Genomic DNA, 19,112 nt, shown 5'->3' with positions numbered 1-19,112 from the left:
GAAAATCCTGTTGAGCTACATTGCTAACCTCGAACTTGACACTCCTTGGCCAGTCACTAAATATATTCCGGCATTGATAGTTGCAAAGTTTGTGAACGGAATAATGTTTGGCGCATCGTAGGGCCAACCGTAAGAAACTCTTGTCAACTCGTAGTCTACAGTGACCTAAGTTTAACAGATATACTGGCAGTATATGGCATGTACAAATCGGCTGTACAAATTATTAATATCAACTAGTTATAGAAGTGTATAGTTCAAGTTTAACATTTACAACTACTATATTGAACAAAGAGAGAAGATTCAGATTAAGATAAACCGCTACTTCAATTAATGTTGATTCGGTGTTTCCCATTTTTCTACCATTCGACATTTAGTGGCAATTCGGTATTTCCCATTTTATTTCTACTCGGCTTGAAGACAATGAAAAGCTTGAAAATGAGAACCAAATCAGGAAGTTTTCTTTCCTGACGTCATGGGTGGGGATCAGTCAAAATGGCGGATATATTTCAGTGCTGTAATGGGGACCCTGATCTCAAAAGACAAAGTGATATAAGCAAACAGATTGACGAACAGTTAAAACGAGAGAAAATACAGTTCAGGCGGACGGTGAAGATATTGTTGTTGGGTGCTGGTGAGAGTGGTAAAAGTACATTCTTGAAGCAAATGCGAATTATTCATGGAGAGGATTTTGATCAGAGAACACTCACGGAATTCCGTGACACAATTTATTCAAACATTATTAAAGGAATGCGTGTTTTGATCGACGCGAGAGAAAAACTGGCTATTCCTTGGGGCGAAGAATCAAATGCAAGACATGCTCAATTTGTATTTAGCTATGACAATTCACAATTAGATGAAAATGTTTTTCAAAACTATGTAGAATCACTGGAATTGTTGTGGAAAGATGAAGGAATTCTTGCTGCCTTTGCTCGCCGTCGAGAGTTTCAGTTGGTATGTGTTTAAAGGGTGCATTAGAATTAGTTGTTTAGAACTAGAACAGGCTGGTGAAACTTCCCGAATCCGGCACAGGGTTCTCAATAAGTTTTGGTTGAACCGTCTCAAATATTAAAGTAAACGACCAGCTTCTACTTATCAGGGTTCGAATTAAGACTCGCATACTCGCAAAATGCGAGCGACATTTGGAAATTGCGAGTGACTTTTATTCAAGCTCGCAAAATTCTGCGAGTGGCTTTTTATAGACCACAAAATGTTAAAAGGAAAGTAGAATAAACATGAACTTAATTCCGCTATGTAGACGAGTGTAAACAGCCTATAAGTGGCATGTTTACACTACCGGTGTAAAGAAGACAGTACGGAGTCACGCTCTAGTAGGTTTTCAAAAATAGAAAAAATACGGAAAAGGCCGAGTTTTATCTCGAATCTTTCCGGGATGCTCCGAGGCGTGCATTATACAAAGTAAATACGAATGACGTAATCACCTAGCTCAATTATTGGCTAAATTTCGCGCTTTTGCGCACTATATGTAAACCCCATCATCCTTCGTTGATCGATATATTTCATGGTCCAAAGTATCCAAGCTACATTTAATGTTTTTTAAATTTATTATTTTATTGTTTTTAATATTTATAGACTTAATGAAATCTGTAGCATGCTTGTCGAATGGGTATAAAATTACCCGATGCCGAGGGTAAATATACAAAGTGAACTATGTCAAATTATTGGACAGCTTTGTTATCAAAAAGCTGCCAGCATCAGACGAGTCTTTCCATACCCCCCAAATAGAATAAGCCATCAACAAGTTCTAGTAGTCGAGTCACTCAAGATTGATACTTTTTGATATTCATAATATGTCTTAGGTGTTAATTTCTACTTTAATTAGACAATATTATAAGGGAATAAAGCAAATAATAAAATTGCAAGTTGATTTGTCATTTTGCGAGTTGCCTCAAAATGCACTCGCAAAATTTTGCGAGTGCTCCTCAAAGTTAAATTCGAACCCTGCTTATTCTACTGAAAATTCATTTAGTTTTCCAAATTTGAACCGGCCCTATTGCCATTTGAACCGTCCATTTTGGCCAGTAGCTGGTTCTTATTGAGAACACTGCGGCAATACTCCTCGATCTGGCAAATAGGTTAAACCCTTATCAGATAATACTGTGTGACATGTTTACCAGGAAACAAACTTAAAAATTCTAGGGCAACAGATTTAATTTCCAAATTATAGCTTTCTGTGTAGCTGAAATTGGATCTCATAAAAATAGTTAGGGTCACTTGCCCTGCAGGGTGAGTGAACCTGAACATCTACTCGTAGTACACAATAATTACTCGCCCTATATTTTCAACAACAAAAAACACAAAATCAGGTGACACTGATTACATAGCTTGTTTTGCAGTCGCTCTATTTTACCATCAAAGACAATAAACTTTGATCCGCTTGATTATCGTAACAGTTTTCTTTTCTCTAGTCCTGGCCACTTCTGCTGAGCGATTCATTTACGAAGATCATCTTATGCCCGGATTATAATTGATTTTAAATTATAAAAACAACAACATTTTAATTATTAATTTAATAATAATAAAATAAATTAATCATTAATTATTTGTTTTTTATTTCAATTCCAAGAAGAATTACAGTACACTCAACGCGTTGGACCCACTTTCCGTTTCGCTCCACAGATTTTTGCTATTGCGGCCAACACAATGATTTTATCGACTATCCGCGTTCCTCGGAGTTTGAATTTAAGGCCCTTGGAGGGTGATCAGTCGACCGAAGAATAACGAACTCAGCGTTCCTAGGAGGGGTTAACTCAGCGAAACTCTGCGGACACTTGATAAGAATCTACGCTAAACTTATCTTATTTTATTAAAATTTTCAACCGATTACAACGGCTCCAGTAAATTGCTATTATTCTTTGCCTCTGCCCGTTTTGCATGAAGTTAGCTTACCACAAAAATGCAGTCGTATTTCACTAGTTGCACATGCATCTTATTAACGTGTTTTTGCTAATGACTGATAAACACATTTCATCCGAGAAATTCTAGGTCACACATTTTCGGAAAATCAGGGGGTCAAACACGCGCTCAAAGTTCACAGCGCTTGACGTCAAAGGTCATGGTTCAGAATCGTGTAAATAGTCGGCTGCTTTATGATGCAATAAAATTAGTGGCAGTACTTTTAATGATTCAATGTTTATTATTCAAGACAATATTCAATTGGTGTTTACGGACATAAATACAAATGAAACGTTGGTACATGTAAGAATCTTTTACGCTTAACAATGTGCATAAGCATGACAATAAATAACTTCTAAACAAAAATGATTTCTTGCTTATCTAATTAGACTTGGAGTTCCGCTGCGGGGTCATAAAATCGGACGATTCTCAACGCTATCGTTCATATTAAACTCGGCGGTAAGCCAGCCACTCGGAGGAACTTGGGGGGATTTTAGCGAGGGCAAGAGTTTTACCCTCGGAGGAAACCCGCGATCATCGACTTTATTTGAGTGAGTGAGGAAAGTGGCTCTAACTCGTTGAGTGTACTGTATCTTCAACATGCAAGTGCCACGTTCGACCATGTGTATTCCATAAAGATATATTTAAATGAGGTCACATTATCCGGTTTCAATTCGCTATAATTTCAAGTTGAAAAAATAAATAGGAGTAATATTTGAATTAAGAGAAACTGACTCGCCCGGGTAGATGAGAATTATTGAATTTCTTCTCACCCGACCTTGATATTCACTCCCTTATTTGTGCGGGCGAGTGGATTTGTTGAGGCCTGGTGATCACTTCTCGCATTTTATTGTTTCTGAACAAGAAACAGGCCCTGTTTCTGTTGCTTTTTTTTACTGATCCATTTAGACATTTGGGATAATATTATTTATTTATTAGCAGGGCCTTCCCTGGGCCCTTTTAGCGCCCCGTCTGTTTTTCAAAATCTATATCACCGGGTCACTTGAAAATCATACTGTGTTATGATCAAACTCCCAGGGCGCTTGTATTTTTAATGTAAAAAAATCCAAAAGCAAGAAAAATAGGTCAGCTTTGTTCAGATTCCCGGGATGCTTGACCAATTAGCCCATGCCAAACATGGGTATTACGTAATTTTCAATGACAGGGTGTTGTTTTAGCAGCTTAATGATATCAAATTAATGATTGTCGTTTGAATTGTGTCAATCAATAACTGATGTAAGTCAGTCGTGAAACCCCAATCGTATAATATTTTTTTCATGAACTATTTTATGTCTTTTCATAATAATGATGATTTTGTCTCCTTCAAGAATTCTCCTCTTAGAGTGCACCAACATGTGCCATAAGGCAGTAGACATTGAATAAAAAAAAAGACTTGCGAAAGGGGCATGCCCTCCCGCACCCACCCCCACCCCCTCCAAACAATGCGCCTGAATTGTTTTCTGGGGAAGGCCCTGTATTAGGATTATTTATTATTTTCATCCGTGCTTCTGGCTCAATTTCTTATGTCAAAGATAATGTGTTTCGTGTATGACCCATTTTCCTACCTCTAAGTTCAAGGTCACACTAAGTATTTGTTTACTATCGAATGCTGCATATAAAAACAATGTGTATAGGAGGTTGTGTCCGGGCTGTTACTTTCTCTTGTATGACTTAATAAGAGTTTATCAAAACGACATGTCCCTTACAAGACCTGTGTCTCTACTTTAAGTCAAAGGTCACACTTGTTGTTTGTTCACAATGGAATGCTGCATATAGAGACATAGAGTAAGGTGTTTTTGTCGGGCCTGTAGCTTTCTTTTGTATGGACAGATTTTATAATAATGTAAGATAGCGTTTTGCCTTCCTTTTTTCCACATATTGCATTGCTAGTTTTTCCCCTCTTTAAGTCATATTTGAATCACATTTGAGTATCACACTGCATTCGTCCCTTACAGTGACAGCTCTTGTTTTGGTATGGACTTGTTAAAATAATGGAAAAATCTTACAATTTTAAAAGTGCTTCCTTTGGATTGATGGATGGCCATACATATATTATCTATCTTAAATTTGGGTTCATGACGTAAGCTTCTACTGCCTTAAGTCAACGGCACCCTTAACTGTCAATCAATGTACTTCAAGCATGAGCAGGGGGAACAGCTCTACATGAAAGTTGAGCCACACTAAATGGGGAAAACCCTTGATTGTCATTGGCCCACAAATATGTGTGAACACCAATATATATATATAAGTAAAAATTAATAATGAAACAATTGAAACTGCTAGCCCAACTATATAGAATACAAATTTTTAGCATACCCGGGCACGATTTTAGCTGGCTTGTGCTAATTTCGGGTTTCAATGAAATGCATACACTACTCCACTATACTAGTTTTCAGCATTACAATGATCTGTTTGCAGAATTGGTCTTCTCATAACCTGAAGAATTTCAGGTGAAGTTATGTTCAGATAATTCCCCCTATTTTATGCTGTTTTGTCTAGGGTTGGTAATAAATGAAATTGGTATAATTTCTACAGAGCTACATTGTATGGGTTGATCTAGTTGAAAGCACCTGTGAGCTCATGTCACTTTCCTGAATATTGCATTTTTTTTCCTTCTAATTGTGGAGGTTGGACCTTTCCATTATAACTTTAACTGTACTTCAAGAATGGATTTTATTTTCAATTTTGATAACCTGAAAACTATACATGCAATTATGCATAGAAATGAATGAAGTTGGTAGCCAAAATTGTTGGCATTTTTTGTATAATATATTAAGGCTGCAAATCAATATATATAGAAAACAGTTTCCAAGGCATGCAGAGAAGAAGATAGTGAGAATTTTCTAAAATGTGTGATCTGACATAACAGATAGGAATGAGCTACTTCTGTTGTTTAAATTGATATCATTTATAACAGCCTTATCATTGATAATGTTCCACTATCAGGGCAAATTGTCTGAAAATCTAGAAAATACTGGCTTTTCAGGTTATAAATATATTTAAGTGGTTGCAGTATTATGTATTTGATGTAAATGTACAACACACTGGGGTGTATTTCACAAACTAATTTTTCTTAAGTGGCACAGGAAGGGTTTAAATGAAAAAGTGAAAAAAATAATTGTGTATGTAGATGTTAGGTACTATGGTAGTGGAAACTATTTGTTTCAAGAGTATGTACTTACTTGCTCCTCTTCATATGACATTTAGTGTGCATGTGACGTGATGATAGGCTTGATAATGTGGCCACAGATATGGCTAATACAGGCATGGTCCGATGTCATCACAATACTTCTATATAGTCATTTAATTCCTTCATTTAACATGTAAATAGTGATGGTCATGGTATATGAAGAGTCAAATTAAATTTTGTCTACAAAGAGCTGGGAAATTAACGTTATACAAGCATATAATCCGTTTATATGAAAAGATTGACCCTCGAATGCAAATTTGTGCAAAATAACCCCATAGAAAAATATGTGAATATAAATTTAAAGCAATAACCTTCTGGCATAAATTTATCCACGGTGGGCAAATTTCCCCATGCCTGGCGGTGGGGTTAATTTGCACCCACAGGTATTTTATGTTGTTTCAAACTTTTTTTGAAATTTGACTGATTGTTTAGAACTACAAAGGACTGAAATGTTAGAAATACTGTGTTTTTGTTTACATTTTTTTCAAGATTGGCAATTTGGTCTTTCTTTGGGACTGTTATGCTATACATTATTTATATTTATCTATATATGTACTAAGTATAGTACTTAGCCTTTAGATATCCTGGTATTTGGTTTAATTAAAGCTATCAAACTCCTATTTCAGTAGATACTTTCGAAGTTTTAAATTCGAAAAACATTCTTCATTCTTTTAGCATTTTTTATTGGCATTTTATGAAACATATTTATTTTTTTCAGCTGCCATAAAAAAATAAACATTTCTAAAAAAGATTATTGGAAAATTTGCACACAAGGGTATATTTGCAACGCGGGAGGCAAATTTGTTCACATGGACATAAGTACATTATATTTAGATAGCTATACTACATGTTTGGCTTGTATGCATAATGAGTTCTTTGGGAAATCAAGCTCAGCAGCTATTTTTAATTAGACAAAACTGTATTCTAGATGGGATCATGATGAACCTAGGCTCTGTTGATCGGTCCCACCTTGTTGGGATCATTAATTTTAAGGCAGCAATGTATGGCAAACTGCTGCATAAATTTGGGATAATCTTTGACATATTGTTGAACTAGTTTTAGCTGTACAATTAAATGTTTAGATGGCAATGAATTAAAATATCCTGTGTCATATCTGTGACATGTTAATGGCTTGGCTTAAGTTGAACTAATTGTTTCCACTAGTGCAAAACAATAATGATTTAATATCATTCAGTTTATTTATTGGCCGTAATGACTTACTGTAAAGTTTACCGGCACAACTCTTAAAAAATCTTTAACTTCCCTATTATGTTGAATTCTTTGTTGTTTTTTATGACATGGAGTAATTAAAACATGATGTTGCTATTCTTATTCAAATACTTTCTTACCTATTAAACCAATAGGCTACATTTTGTGTTTATTAAATCAATTACTAAATAAGTTTTTCTTTTTCAGGGCGACTCTTTGCGCTATTTCCTAAGCATTATCCACCGTATTGGCAAACCAGTAAGTTTAATACCATATAATTTGTAAATAATATATATATATATATATATATGTAACAATAATAAGTTAAAGAATGGAAATTTATTCTAAGCAGTAAATGTTATACTCTTTTCATAGGGTCATAGAAGTTTTCATGTATTACCACAATTTAGCTGTTTCTAAACCAGAGCTATGATTCGAGAGGTTATCCAAATCTGGTGAGGGATTTCAGAAATGAATCACGCACTTGATTGTGTCTAAATTTAAAGACAGATGGTTGGATGGATGGAGGGACAAGCTTGAACGTCATGGAAACTTATTTTTCCATCCACAGATACATGTTATTAAATGGGCTGTGGTGTTTGCCTGATTAAATTACCAAGAGATTGAGAAGTAAAGTGGGTGGTATATTTTCTTCTCACATCACTTTCTGATTTCAGGATTATGTGCCTCTGAAGTTGGACATCCTTCATGCGAGAAAGGCAACAAAGGGCATCACAGAGCACCAGATTGACATCAACCGGATACCCTTCCTGTTTGTCGATGTCGGGGGTCAGAGGTCGCAGCGTCAGAAGTGGTTCCAGTGCTTTGAGGGAATCACAGCCATCCTGTTTCTGGCATCCTCGAGTGAGTTCGACCAGGTACTCATGGAGGATCGCAGAACGAACCGCCTTTTCGAGTCATGTGACATTTTCGAGACCATAATCAACAACAAGATTTTCTGCAATGTGTCCATCATTCTCTTTCTGAACAAAACTGATCTTTTAGAAGAGAAGGTGAAAGTTGTGAGCATAAGAGACACCTTCCCCGAGTTTGAAGGGGACCCCCACTGTCTGGATGATGTTCAGAACTTCATTCTGGGACTGTTTGATGATCGCCGGCGTGAACGGTCCAAGCCTTTGTTTCATCATTTCACCACTGCAATAGACACTGAGAATATAAAGTTTGTGTTTAAGGCTGTGAAAGATATCATATTACAGGACAACATCAAGTCACTCATGTTACAATAGAGGCTTTTTCAGTTGTTCGTCACCAGTGTTAGTGAATTTTAATATGTGTATATACTAGAGGTAAGAGTAAGTGCTAAACTGATTGAATCAGCTACATGTAATCACAAACAGAAGTAGATATGAACATTGACGCAAGGTGCAATGTGTGGATATAATGTTCATGTATATATATTATTGTTATCAAGAAATCAATGTGTGGAATACCACAATTATATTGCGCTACTGTCTACTTATATGACTTAGAGTGTGGGTATTCCCAAACCGTTTGTACCTCTCTTTTAGGGCTGCTGAAAGTGTGAATAATAATTGGGATGTCTTAGAAAATAAGTCCTTGGGAAGCATTCACGTAAACAACAAAAACAAAATTAAATCAAATGATAGAATCACAAAACCAAATTTGTAACATGTGTTAAAATTGCATTAGAGAAACTATTCAGAATTTAAAATTGCTATGACTGCTTGTTCATGAGACAAAAAATGAAAATGTTACTATTCCTCCACAGGATTCATTTCTGCTGATGACGTTTCCATGTATACATACAACCAATCTGGACCTTATGGGGAAAATTAGCTACTATATCCATCAAAGTGTAATTTTTTATGTTTACATGATAGAAATTGTGGAAACCATCAGAAAATTTCAGGAAACTTAAGGTTAACTAGAAATTGATATAGTGGCCCATCTACCTGTACCCGTTCAAGCTTCATTTATGTGTTTATCTGTTGCCTATCAGTGTAAAAGCTTGGCAGTTGTACCAATATTCCAAATATTCATTTTGAATTTTTTTGCATTTTAATTGGAAAAATTTACATTTGTGAATTCTTTTTAGCATGGGGGAGCATTTATGACTGAATAATGACTATTAAATCAACCAAAAATAAACCCGGCAACTCAGCATGAAATTCAAGTATGGAAACAGCCACTTAATAGTCTCTCGTGATTTATGACAGTCATCCATACATTAAAGTGACAGATGAATTTTTTCTAATTGTTTACCTATATGGTGTCAAAGAGAACTGTTTGTGTACATGGCATGCCTTGAACAATATCTGTACAGGGATTCATCACAAAGGCATTATTTAATCATGTGTTTTCAGACTTCTGATTTGTTGAATTGAGGGTTGGACCATAAATTGCTAAATTCATACCGTTTGTAGTTATCTTGATGATTTGAAGGCTTGTTACTGTAACCAAGAAGACTGGTCTCTGCTCAATAGAGGACGTGATTATTCTGTAGTCCGCACCTTCTGCTGTTTGAACAAGCAGTATACATGTGATCATATTAGATGACGCTGCTGAAGCTGCTGTATGATCGGTGACATAACACTGCTTCTACATACCATTAGCTACATGTATGCTGTGTGGTTTTATGTTTCAAAGTAGTAAAACACAATGCATGTATTAAAACACACTCTAATACGAGGTAATGCACTATCATAGCTGTTATACCTTAAATCATAAATTTCAACATAGTTTGTCCATCATAAGTCTGTCAGAAATGCGATTTTAATTTTCCTAAGTGAGTTTCAATGTTGATGATGCCAATCAGTCATTTCTGTCAGAAGATGTATGTCAATGCTGTTATGAGGCTAGACTGTAAATTAAAATCTTGTTTCTCTTTAGGGTCACTTTCAAGTATGAAAGCAGTTTCTTAAGAGTCCTATTCAATTAACAAACAAATTTTCTAGAAAAAGGGACAATAAAATATCATATATTTCGTCTTTATTTATAACTGATACCATACTGATAGGAAGTTTTTTTTATGAATTCGAAATTAAGCATACCGGTCTCTCTGGAAAGATAGGGTCACCTATAACTGTACAAAGATTAGAATAAACTTTGTGCCTTTTCAAGTGGAAGAGTTTAAAACCTATTGATATATAATGGAAAATTAAATTAATGGTCAACAAGTGAATGGCTGAAATTTGACATTATTGGTGTTAAGTTTAATCCTTTTAAATACGATGAAGTGCTGAAAAACATTCTTCAATACAATGCAGAATAAATGTATTCACCAATTACACTATAACATTTAACCTATTCCAAATGTATTCAACCTAATTGATAATTCACAAAGGCGTATGGCCTTTATCATAACCTCAGCCTAAATAGGTATCAAGTTTGGGCTAATTAAGGATAACATTTCAGGGCAGTAAGCTACCATAAAATGGAGTATGACATAGTTGATGACCTCGACAATTTCCCAGATTTGACATTTGGTATGCATGCACATGTTAATGTGGCTTTAATAGTGAAAATATATTCTTCTATTAGGCCAAAGTGAATAAATTTTATGAAAATTGTTCATTTAAATTATACCAGACTGATTTAGCCATTAACTCAGTGGATATATATAATGGTTGTTAAGCTTCGATGACTAAACCCATCAGTAATGTAAATTGTTAACATTATAAAGAAGTTTGATATTCTATAAAAATTGTCATTTTTTTCTACAAGGCAGGGATTAAAAGATATATTTATACTGCATACTATTTTTAGCCCGTCTATTTTTTGATGTAAGAAAGTCAGTGTATTGTCATAGTCATGGCATTAGTATTGGTGTTTGCGTGCAAAAACAAAAACCGTGCCCATTACCCCCAAAATGCTTGAGATGTTCACATGAAACTTGGTACCCAGAGACCTTATGCATGTGTCATGTAGAGCAAGACCCATGACTCTGCCAGTATTAATTACTGAGTAATATGACACTTTTTGCCTTAAAAACAACAGACTAGCAACGATGTTGCTCTGCGACACTCTATATACCATTATTTTTAAGGCTGGGCAGATTTTGGTTGTGCGCCATTGTAGATTCTAGGTTATAATCACCTTTAAATAAAATGAATAAAAGCTGGATAAAGTATTCTGTATACAGTATAAAGTATTAGTTTTTTTTTTTATAGTATTCTTTTTTCTTCTAAGACACTATGACTGATGTTGGTTCTTGCTATTTGCTGCAGTTGTACATACGTGTATACTTTCATGATTGTCAACATTTGTTATGGTACTAGCATAAAATATAACACCATTACATGTAAACCTGTATATGTATACCAGGAATGCCTTCGTCCTGTGCCATTGAAAACCATTTATCTGTTTTGTTAAAAAAATTGTTGTATGTCTGTGAGAAAACTTGAGTGCACAAAGTTGAAGAAATTCTTCCATACATTCACATCAGTTGCTTTTATAGTTTTGGCTTCCAGAATGACTATGCCTTTCTTAATTGAACCGTGTCAGCCTGTGTTTTAAGTGCTGTCATTGTTATAATTGTTTTACATTTTCTTTGGAAGTAAATAGTTGCCATTATTTAACCTGGTGAAGGAAGATGATGCCAATAATTGGTTTCTATAGAAAACACTATTAATTATATTTTCATATTATTTTTAGAAGAACAACAAAGATAAATTCATCACATGGCGTTCCTAGTTCTGAGTGAAATACATATTTTCTTACAAAACACTAGTGTACTATTGCTTGACATTGACCTCATCTCATCCTTCTAATTTAGCAGCAAATTTTTATCAAATAATGAATAAAATCTTCATATTTGGAGACAGATGTGTCATATGATAAAAAAAGATCTTGCATGATTTGCCATTGAATACACCATGTTATCATACACACAAAAGGCTCCCTTTATAACTTTTTCTGAACTTGTTACATAACATTTTGTATGAAATGGCAACCCCATGTAAAATCCTTATATGTCTGTGGCACATATTTTTTGTTTAAATTTAATGCTATGATAAGGAAATAACATGCTTTTGCCATTTAAGCTGACCGATTAAATGTAGTTTTTATTATGGAATATGAAAGGCTAATGTTGATGTCCTGAGGCAATGGTTTTGTTTTGTACAGTCAGTTATAAAATGAATTCATTCAGATACAATGATGTACATCATCTCTGTTTAATATGACATGATTTTATTATATTAATTTTGCTAGAATGGTTTTACTTGGGGCTGTTAATGACTTATTCATCTATCAACTTTTTTCAAGATTGTAGGTTATCACAGTTGCCGTCATGTTGCTGCTGTTAATAGCATATAGCAGAAGTTGGCATTTACAGCCAAATATAACTGTCACCTTTCTTTGAGAAATTGCCAAACTTTATGCAGTTAAACTTTGAAAAAGACCTGTTTTATTGACAATGTAGCTGGAAGAAACAGCTACAAGTACCTGTAGTATTTTATAACAAGTGACTTATTGACAGCTGGCTATAGGTAATAATTTTTCATCTTGAAACTGACCAACTTTTTGAACCAAACTCATTGGTAATCAACCTACCAAGGCTGGCTATGCTATTTACAATGAAGCATGTATATAGAGAACATGAGTTTCTGTAAAATACAGTTTATTACATGTATCTCTTGAAACTTTGTTCATTGTGCCTGTAGGTGTTTCGCTTTCGAAAGTGACCAAATGTAAAAGGGGCATGTCTGATAATGGTACTTTCTTGCTTGGTGCTACATATATGGCCAGAATCTTTGCATATTTCCACACACTGTTGTCTGAAAACCTATGAGACTTTGTGGTGCCAAATGCACAGGTCTTAAAACCTGAAACTTGGCGGTGCCAAATACCCGGGTCTAAAAACCTGAAACTCGGCTGTGCCAAATACCCGGGTCTGAAAACCTGAAACTTGGCGGTGCCAAATACCCGGGTCTGAAAACCTGAAACTTGGCTGTGCCAAATACCCGGGTCTGGAAAGTTGAGGTTTGGCGGTGCGAAATACACGGGTCTTCTTCATTTCTGTAGATTGTTTTGATTTCAGATGATTGCCTTTTTTTATGAGAATTTAGATTTTCTGACACCATTGCTGAATCAGTGGCAAACGTTGATGAATTTTCAGGTTTAAAAGTTTCAACTTAATCAAATCACCAAAAGTTTGAATTTGAATGTAATTATTGCACTTCTCATGTAGAAGATATTTATTTGTAATATTTCAAATAAATAATAATTATATCATTGTGCAAAACATGATTATTGCTGCTGTATTTGAATAGTGGAAAGAAGAAACTGTGCATGCAAAAATATACAGGTTCTTAAATAACTCCTGAAATAGCAATTTTCAAAGATAACTTAATTGTATACATTGTCACATACTTAAAGAACATACATCGCTGTATCACGGTTACATTTGTGTCAAATGATAGAGGTAAACAAGATGTTATCATATGTGCACAGTTTCGTTTTTCCACTTGTGTTATATATATATATATACATGTCTCCAAGAGATAGTAGTGCAAAACATTGTCACATTAAGACCTTCACTGTGCTTGCTTCGTCTTTATGTAATAAATGACTGTTATTTCTTCCTTTAGTTGATGACATAATGATGTTAAAAATTGATAAGTTCAATAAAATAAATTTCCTCTCATATTCTTGCTAAACATAGACTGGTCTGATTTCATTGTTTAACAAACTAGTTATATATACAGATAATTGTGACTGAATCAAAAGTTGTTAATATATGTTAATTGTACTACAAGTGTAGTTATGTTATAGAATCATGTATAAAATAGATTAGCTTGATTTCAATGTCAAATAACTTGGTACATTGTATTTTTGCAGTTTTATTGAAATGCTTTATATTTAATCATGTATTGTATGTATGACATAAAATATTTTATGTAAATCGTCTTCGTAACACGAGAATGTCATCTTATAACTTTGGTATAATTTCACAATAATGTCATACCGGTCAAAACTGGGATGATATTGGAAGCCTGTATTTGCAATCAAACAAAAGTTGTCAATTAAATGTTTGGTCATGTATCGTGAAATTGTACTTATGTATGCACGTATGCCCTTGAAAATGCTTGAATTTAGCATTTATAAGCATAACAAATTATAACCAGTTTGGTACTGCTATACTCTGTTTGATGTATCATATGCGGTAAGATGTGTTTGGTTTACACTATATAGAGCTGCCTCTTTTTATTGTGGCAAACCCCAGATGTTTTCATTGCGTACGTTTATTATTTATTCTTCAATATTTTGATTGTATGGTCGCACAGTAAAATATATAAACTGAAAATTGTCTTGTTATATTTTCTGTACTTGTCTACTTAAGATTGCCATTGAGATTGCCAAGAAGCAATATACATTAGGAAGCAATATGTATTATATCATTTATGGGTACAGTTCAAGAGTCCAAAGTCTTCATTGACTACAGTGCACTACATAGACTACAGTGTACTGCATAGACTACAGTGTACTACATTGACTACAGTATACACCATTGACTACAGTGTACACCATTGACTACAGTGTACTACATTGACTACAGTGTACACCATTGACTACAGTGTACTACATTGACTTCAGTGTACTGCATAGACTACAGTGTACTACATAGACTACAGTGTACTACATTGACTACAGTGTACAGCATTGACTACAGTGTACTACATAGACTACAGTGTACTGCATAGACTACAGTGTACTACATAGACTACAGTGTACTACATCGACTACAGTGTACTACATTGACTACAGTGTAGTATATAGACTATGTACAGTGTACAGCATTGACTACAATGTACTACATTGACTACAGTGTACTACATTGACTACAGTGTAGTACATAGACTACAGTGTACAACATTGACTACAGTGTACTACATTGACTACAGTGTACAACATTGACTACAGTGTACAACATTGACTAACAGTGTACAGCATTGGCTACAGTGTACAACATTGACTACAGTGTACAACATTGACTACAGTGTACAACATTGACTACAGTGTACTACATTGACTACAGTGTACTACATTGACTACAGTGTACTACATTGACTACAGTGTACTACAATGACTTGTCATTGATCTTGTTAAAAATGTTATTCCTACACACACAGTTACCAAGTTAGACAAGGTGAAATTGACCAAGTATAGACAGTTAATTCTGGGCAACCATACAGATCTTGCTGGTTATAAACAGATATAATGCCAATCCATGTTGGTAATCAATGGCTGAATTTTGATCAGAAAGGGTACTACTAGGTCCATTTGATCAGTTCACTACATCTTGAAAGTCACTAAAGTGGTCTGGTTGGTTATCAAACTCCTTAAAGATATTGTGGCAGTTGACCTTGTTATGAATTTTATTCAGTAAAGATAGTCAAACTTGCATTTTGCAGATGTGGACCAACTGCTCCCTGATGATAATATCCTTGTTACATCCAACCAGACACTTTCCCTGCTTTTTATACGAAACAGGCCAAAATATGAAAATAGTGAATTTTTCGCAATATGTACAAGAGTGGACCGACCTGAGTTCTGTGCATCAGATGTGTAGCTTGTCGAAAGAGGTCGTAATTATGTTCCCCAGCTCTGCATAGTCTGTCCATCCGTCACTCCCTTGTTCCAAGAATAACTTGAAAACTTCTGATGGGATTGCAACTTGAAACATTGACAGAGGATAATATGGGCAAGTACAGTGCGGAAGAACAGAAATAAGGATCTGCTTGTCCGTAACTGAAAAGTACTTGAGGGATTCTTATGAAACTTGGAATATAGATGTACATGTATATTAATATGAGGGAGGGCAGTACAGCATGTTTTGACTACAGTGTACTTTCCAGCAATATTCTTGTTTTTCTATTAAAGATCACCATTACCTTTGACCTAATGAACCCATTATCAATAGGGGTCATCTTCTGACCATGTTACTTCTGTATACCAAGTTTGAGAACCTGTTGAAAAGTTATTGATCGGCAAAGAAAGAAAAGAGCCCATTATTATTCTTTTCAAGGTCACCATGACCTTGACCCAAAATCAACAGTCATGTACTGGCCATGACCTACATGCATACCAAGTTTCAAACTCTGCACTCAGTCCGTCTTTCAAAACCGCAAAACAACAAAGGCGGACAAAATATTTCTTTGTGTCTGCCAACGACTCTGCAGGTGACATAAAAAGCATGAAACCATTGCTGAATATTTGGAGGAATTCATGTGTATCCAAGGCAAATTACAGAAAAGTATATCCTGAAGGAAGCAGACTGGCTAGAAAGATCAAATGTTAATATTTGTAACTTTTTATCTTTGTCTTAAAAATAATCTCTACTCAAGTGTTTCAACTAGACCTACTGCTTCCTTTTGACAGTGAGACAAGAAGATGTCAGTTTGCTAGTGTTGGTTTTGAGATTGTGACATTACTGTGTGGGTGGTGATCTCGCCATTTTTGATTACGTTTGTTTTGCAATTTGCTACATTCACATTCATAACTTAAGAGAACCAAACTAAAGGTGTAAAGGTTATCAAGACCAAGTAGACATCAAGTAGGTCGTTGTTGTGGGAGTCTTAGATTATAATGGATTACCACTTATGAATATGAAAAAAACTACCTCTCATTACAGGGTATTACGACATGTTTACAATATATAGCTCACAGGCGATTTTTGTGTAACTTAAAAAGGTGGCAAGCTGGTAATAATGTTGGCGACAGGGTCAGAGTCAGCTTAACCTTGTGCAGACAATAACTTAAGTAATACCACTCATTACACCCAATCATGATGAAACTTTGTCACAACTGTTTGTGGGCAAATATAAACATTGGATAAATCACCTCATTAATGCCAGTTTTGCCTCTAATAAATTAAAAAAAATGTAGGTTGAAAACAAGTTGAATCAATAACTAACATATTTACTATCTAAACTTGATAACAATGTTTTTGGCGTAATGTCCAATTCAAGTTTGATTGTCAAATGAATTGCCCACAGTAAAACTAGAGTAACACCCCCTTAATTACATTGAAATTCAGCTGGTTTATTTCTTGTTTGGATATCTTTCAATTGCCATAATATCACAACTGACAACAACGCATCTTATTCTTTGGATTTGTAGCGTGTTCAAGTTCAATTAACATTTCACAGACGGGAAGTACTGAATGGACCTTCCGACAATTTTTTTGTCTGAACTCTTTAGTTCACAAAACCAATCATTGATGGAATGGTATACCCTGTAGGTGCTCCCTCTTGCAGGATTAGTTTGTTTAGTGACAGTATAGGTCATGTATACTGGTAACATTTACCTCATCACATATGAAATTATCAGGCAGATAAGCTTTACACCTTATGGGAATTGAAAAACACAATGACACATACATTAAAATCTGTATTCATCAATAACATTGTAGACAAAAAGTGGTAACAAAATGAAGTCTGACAAAATCTATTATCTGTTAAATATCCTTAACTGCTTCTCTAACCTGGAACCATTTCTAGACTAAAACATTGGTCATCCCATGTATGAAAGAGCTCGTCGCTTTCTATCAAGGCCTTCGTTATGGGGTGAAATGTTGATGTCTGGTGACCCTTTATAATGTTGGTATCATGTGACAAGTCACATTAAAGTTATTGCAATTTGTATTTTGGTTCTTCATTTCAACTGAAATCGGACATGAACCTAACCATTTATGCTATCTGTCACTGCTAAAATTATAGGCTCGCTTGAAATAAAAATTTCTGTATTCTTTCCCTACACATCAAAGCCTTTATTTTATGATTGATACCAAAATACTTAAGGCTCACCAGGCTTCCAAATTTGACATAATTGTACCTCAGATACCTTGATTAATACAGGAAACACAGGCTACACACAACCAAGTTATGGCAAATACATGTTAACTGTGAGCAAAATCAAATGAACATTTATGGCATTAATCAATATGCAAGTATCAACAAAAATTGTTCCGTTTGATACTGCAAGTCCAATCTAAAACTAGCAACAAACCTGGTCATAAACAAACACATTTATTTGAAAATATTCCTGCTTTGTGATCTGTTTAATAAAATATAGGTACAGGAAACTCTTATAGACCAAATCTTATTAATATACGTATGTATATCAAGTTATGATTCTTTCTTCCAAACTTAAATTTTTAGTTAGTAGCTTTTAGAAAATAGAACAAACAAAAATAGTTTTTTTCTGCTTGATAGTGTAATGAATGTAAGTCAGATTTGGTATGAAATTTGTAAAATACAACACTCATTGTTCATCACAGAAGAACAAATATTTTTTTTAACAAAAGAAGACTTTTTGCAAAATTCATGGTCAAATATCAAACTATTGTCATGAAATATCTAAGTAAACATTATCAGTACTCAAGAATTTTCAAGGAAGACACATCATAAAACTGTAAGAGAACTGATTATCAAAATTATATCAAAATTGGAATATCCAATACAGTTACCATAGATAATAGTTGGTCACCTTTTTTTGTAGATAAATAATCCCACAAATTAAGGAAACAAAATCAAGTATAATATTAGGTAGTTGGATGGCCTGGTAAAAATCCCGGAGAAGATGATTATTAAAAGTGAATGAAATGATATTATATAGCTGAATTAAGCAACATTATGATTACAAATAAACTTTTGAGACTTATTCATTATGACTTCAATTATTGGAAAAATATTCCCCAAAGTAATACCAATTCTTTTAAATATATATATATATATATATATATATATATATATATATATATATATATATATATATATATATATATATATATATATATATATATATATATCAAGAT

At 34.4% G+C, this 19,112-nt stretch overlaps 1 protein-coding gene across 1 annotated transcript; it reads left to right on the top strand.

Annotated features, from left to right (window-relative positions):
- The first annotated feature begins 482 nt into the window (after positions 1–482).
- Positions 483–14,600, top strand: LOC128245807 (guanine nucleotide-binding protein subunit alpha-12-like). Its single transcript, XM_052964035.1, has 3 exons — positions 483–951; positions 7,520–7,570; positions 7,990–14,600. Exons 1-3 carry the CDS (start codon positions 493–495, stop codon positions 8,557–8,559), a joined length of 1,080 nt encoding a protein of 359 aa, XP_052819995.1. The 5' UTR covers positions 483–492; the 3' UTR covers positions 8,560–14,600.
- Positions 14,601–19,112: the final 4,512 nt, after the last annotated feature.

Source organism: Mya arenaria, chromosome 2 (assembly GCF_026914265.1).
Source record: "Mya arenaria isolate MELC-2E11 chromosome 2, ASM2691426v1".
NCBI classification, from domain to species: domain Eukaryota; kingdom Metazoa; phylum Mollusca; class Bivalvia; order Myida; family Myidae; genus Mya; species Mya arenaria.
This window is presented reverse-complemented; position numbering and strand designations above follow the sequence as displayed.